This window comes from Anarrhichthys ocellatus, unplaced genomic scaffold (assembly GCF_004355925.1).
Source record: "Anarrhichthys ocellatus isolate YVR2014 unplaced genomic scaffold, GSC_Weel_1.0 scaffold38, whole genome shotgun sequence".
Classification (NCBI taxonomy): Eukaryota; Metazoa; Chordata; class Actinopteri; order Perciformes; family Anarhichadidae; genus Anarrhichthys; species Anarrhichthys ocellatus.
Genome location: NW_022280068.1, coordinates 1,234,368 through 1,238,073, shown reverse-complemented (window position 1 = coordinate 1,238,073; position 3,706 = coordinate 1,234,368). Strand labels below are relative to the sequence as shown.

Sequence of the window (3,706 nt, the reverse complement as noted above, 5' to 3'; positions counted from 1 at the left end):
CATGTTAGCATATTGAAAAGCACCCACAGAGTAACTGCAACCATGAGAGGTCCTTGAACATGCAGCCATAACTGGCCATCCAAAATATTATTCAGTTTGCTGCTGCAGAATGTGAGATTAGCTGTGGACAGACCCGGAGGTGCACATTCACTCCCTCACTGAGTCACTGACTCATTCACTCACTCACTTTCAGAGGCACACACGTGAATGATCGCACGATTCTCTTGGCGGAGATAATAATATAATATATATTATTCTGAAATTGGCTATTCTGCATGATGACAACATTTACTTTTGGTCCTTTAACTTTATTTAGATTCTAATACTTTTGTACTTTTACTTAAGTGCCAGCTTATCCTGTGGTAAATCTTGCCTGTTGTTGGATCATTTAGTGATTAAAAGAATCGAAATGCCATAAAACTGATATGTTTATCAAAACAAGATGTTGTTTTCTTGTTTTATTCCACTCTCAAAAGGCTCCAAAAGCCTTCCTTTGCGTATTAAAACACAAACATAACCCCTGTACCCAACTTGAGTCTTCTATCACTTCACCTTTTTTTCATAGAGTTTGCAGGTGGGTGTTGGTTTCCATTTTTTAAAAAGGGGAACTGGAGAATGTGGTCCAATTATCAGGGTATCAAACTGCTCAGCCTCCCAGGGGAAAGCTTTTGCCAGCTGGAAAGGAGGCTCTGACCAATTGCAGAACCTTAGATCCAGAAATAAATAAAACTATATATATATATAATATAATTATAACTATAATAGTGTTATATAAACTATACTCTAAAGAAATAAAACATATATTTTAAATAGAAATCCCATTCCCCCAGGATGTGGAGGGTACTTGCTCCAGTCCAATTGACCACTTCCTGTATGAAACAGCTCTGCTTTAGGCTCAGGCCTGACAAGATGGTCTTTCCCCAATGAGCAGTAGAACCCTGAGCAATGATAAGTCAACAGAACAAGAAATTAGAACAAATTAAGGCCAACTTCTTAATTGGCAACTCAGGACAAACTCAGGTGTGACTGTACAGAAGTTAATTAAATGTGTACATTACAAATATAAACTAATGTACTGTCCACAATACTGAATAAACTATACGTATGATGTATGAAACCAAAGCTATGTGTCATAATGTATCTGTTTCCTTATGCATGTGCAATGTGAGTGTGCTGTGCACAAAGTCAAAGTAAACTAACTGAAGACAAAGTGAACTTCAAATTGTAAACGTATAGAGAAAGCTAAGGTGTCTGTGAGTGCAGTTACAGACATTTAAATCTATAGCCGCAGCCATCCGAGTGACTGAAGCCAAACAAACTAAAAAACACGTGACCGTTGTGTTACAGTATTCACCCAGTTTGATTGTGTCTCAGATGTCTGCCTCTACCCCAATACGTGGAGGTAGAGTTTAAAGAGAAAGTCTGTGTATTTTTGTAATTTGGTTAAACAAATCCTTAAAAATTGTATAAACTGGTGCCAAAAAGTAATTTATGTTAGGTTCTTGATCACTACTTCAGTTAGAATTTCATATATGGAAAATATACATTATATTACTTGTACTACTAAATAATACATTTTGACAACAAATATGTTTAATCTTAATATTATATTTTGCTGTTTTATTATTTGTATTATTAATGTGATTATTATTATTACCATTATTGTAGTTTGATTGTATTTTAATTATGAATGTAATATTATATATAGCAGACTTAGTATCGACATCATTATTGTGATTATCACCAGCTGTTCCAGTCTGTTCTTTCAGTACCGCTGATGACGCAGCAGGGTGAAGGTTCAGTCAGCAACAACATCCCGTTCATGCTGCACTGAGGAGAATGAAGGGAACCCGAACAGCTCTGTGTGTTGTTGCTGGTTAGTTGTCAAAAGGATAACAGGAGCAATGGCGGTCACAGCTGTTTGTGTATAGAAAGGAATTGGCGTTTAAACTATCGAACTGCGGACTGAGATAAGGAACCACCGGATGAAGAAGGAGAGTTCTCAGGTGGCTAGCTTAGTGTTAGCATGTTCGTAAGCGTGCTAGCTGTCAACGTGATGTTAGCTTATCTTTACTGTTGTCAGACAGTTTTAACCAGTGGCTGATTTTGCATAAAAAAGAGGCGACCTAACAAATGCTCAGTCTAATTGTATGTAAGTTTAGTCCAATGAAACATTTGCTGTGATGGAAGTTTCACTCACATGTTGCTTTGTTTGCACCTGATTAGCATGCTAACGTGAGAGGTTAAGCTGCCACGTAAAGCATTCTGAGGCGCCTTTAACTTATTTCAGCTTCTAATAATACCACTCACTTGTGATCAATCACAGTGGTGGTGGCTAGGCTAACGTCAGGTTTTGGGTGGGCCAAGTATAAGAAATGAGACTAAGCTACACGCTTACTGACCTATGACCTGTAGTGTAAAAGCTAGCTTTTGTCGTAACTGTACGTGTACAACGAGTCACGGGTCTGTTATTTAGCCCAGAGACGTCACGTGCGCGTTTCATGGACAGAGATGCTGCTTTCCTCATTGGGATGAAAGTGCTGACGAGCCCATATGGCAAGCAATCTGTAATTACATTTTAGATCATTCAAATATGTTTTTGTACTCGTCAACTGAAATTCAAGATGCCTTTAACTCCTTAAAAAGTACAAGTGGCTGTTTTATCATTAAATAGCTAGACTATTGTAGTTCAAAATGAACATTTCAGATATCCACAATATAGTTTTTTGAAATATCTATCCGCAATATAATTTTTACTAGGAACACATCTATGTTCCACATTTTTACTATTCATAACTTAAGTGAGCCATTTGGCATATTATCATCTTTTCGGGTATCCAGAACAGAGATCATTGTGTATTTAGGGATATCTGCAATTGTATTGTTTGTAGTCATTATTCTAATGGTAGATATCTGAAACTGCTGTTTTGCATGGCAATTGTCGATTTACGTAACATTTTAACTCGGTAATATATTTTGGATATTCAAAATTTAAATGGATATTGGTTATGGTTTTTTTGGGGATATCTGAAGTTTAAATGATGACTAGGAACAACTGGATCATAGATATCTGAAATAGAGTTTTTCATAGTTAGAATTGTGTAGCAGATATTGATTGAACTATCTCTGTTTCAGGATGGCAGGAATGTTCGACATAGACTTGGAGACTGAGGACATCAGTGACACAGAGGTCTGTATCCCTGTATAAGACTACTGCTGATCAGTTCCCTGAAGTAACCAGGAATGAGAAAACCATTCCTTTGCCTCATCACAGGTTGTTTGTTTCCCCAAACACAGGAATTATATAATGTGGAATACATCTTGTGTTTTTAAAGGACAGTTTACGATTTAAGAAGGAAGAAATGGACTGACTTATAACTTTGTTTAACCTTACTGACTTGCTGTTCCCCATCTGTAGGATGATGTCTGTGACTTCACTGTGATAGAACCAGAGAAGTAAGTTTAGTTTACCGTTAAATTAAGCAAAAATGCTCTGGTATGCAGGTATTCATACCAATACTGCTATTTTCCTGTGTCCCGTTTCTCCCAGTGTGCAGACAGAGGAGGTGGAGTTGACCAGTGAAAGTGTCAACAGAGACAGTGAGAGGGTGGGACCGGACTGCTTTGAGCTTCTTACTGTGCTGGGAAAAGGAGCTTATGGCAAGGTGTGTGTGTGTGTGTGTGTGTGTGTGTGTGTGTGTGTGTG

At 37.7% G+C, this 3,706-nt stretch overlaps 1 protein-coding gene across 1 annotated transcript in view; it reads left to right on the top strand.

The window, feature by feature from the left end:
• The first annotated feature begins 1,805 nt into the window (after window positions 1–1,805).
• The window catches only part of LOC116394241 (ribosomal protein S6 kinase beta-2-like), an 11,003-nt gene continuing 9,102 nt past the window's right edge, over window positions 1,806–3,706 (top strand). Inside the window, exons 1-4 of the mRNA XM_031867199.1 lie at window positions 1,806–2,006; window positions 3,136–3,190; window positions 3,419–3,456; window positions 3,551–3,665. Coding sequence (XP_031723059.1) covers window positions 3,137–3,190; window positions 3,419–3,456; window positions 3,551–3,665 — 207 coding nt within the window. The 5' untranslated portion in view covers window positions 1,806–2,006; window position 3,136. The remainder of the gene's footprint in view (window positions 2,007–3,135; window positions 3,191–3,418; window positions 3,457–3,550; window positions 3,666–3,706) is intronic.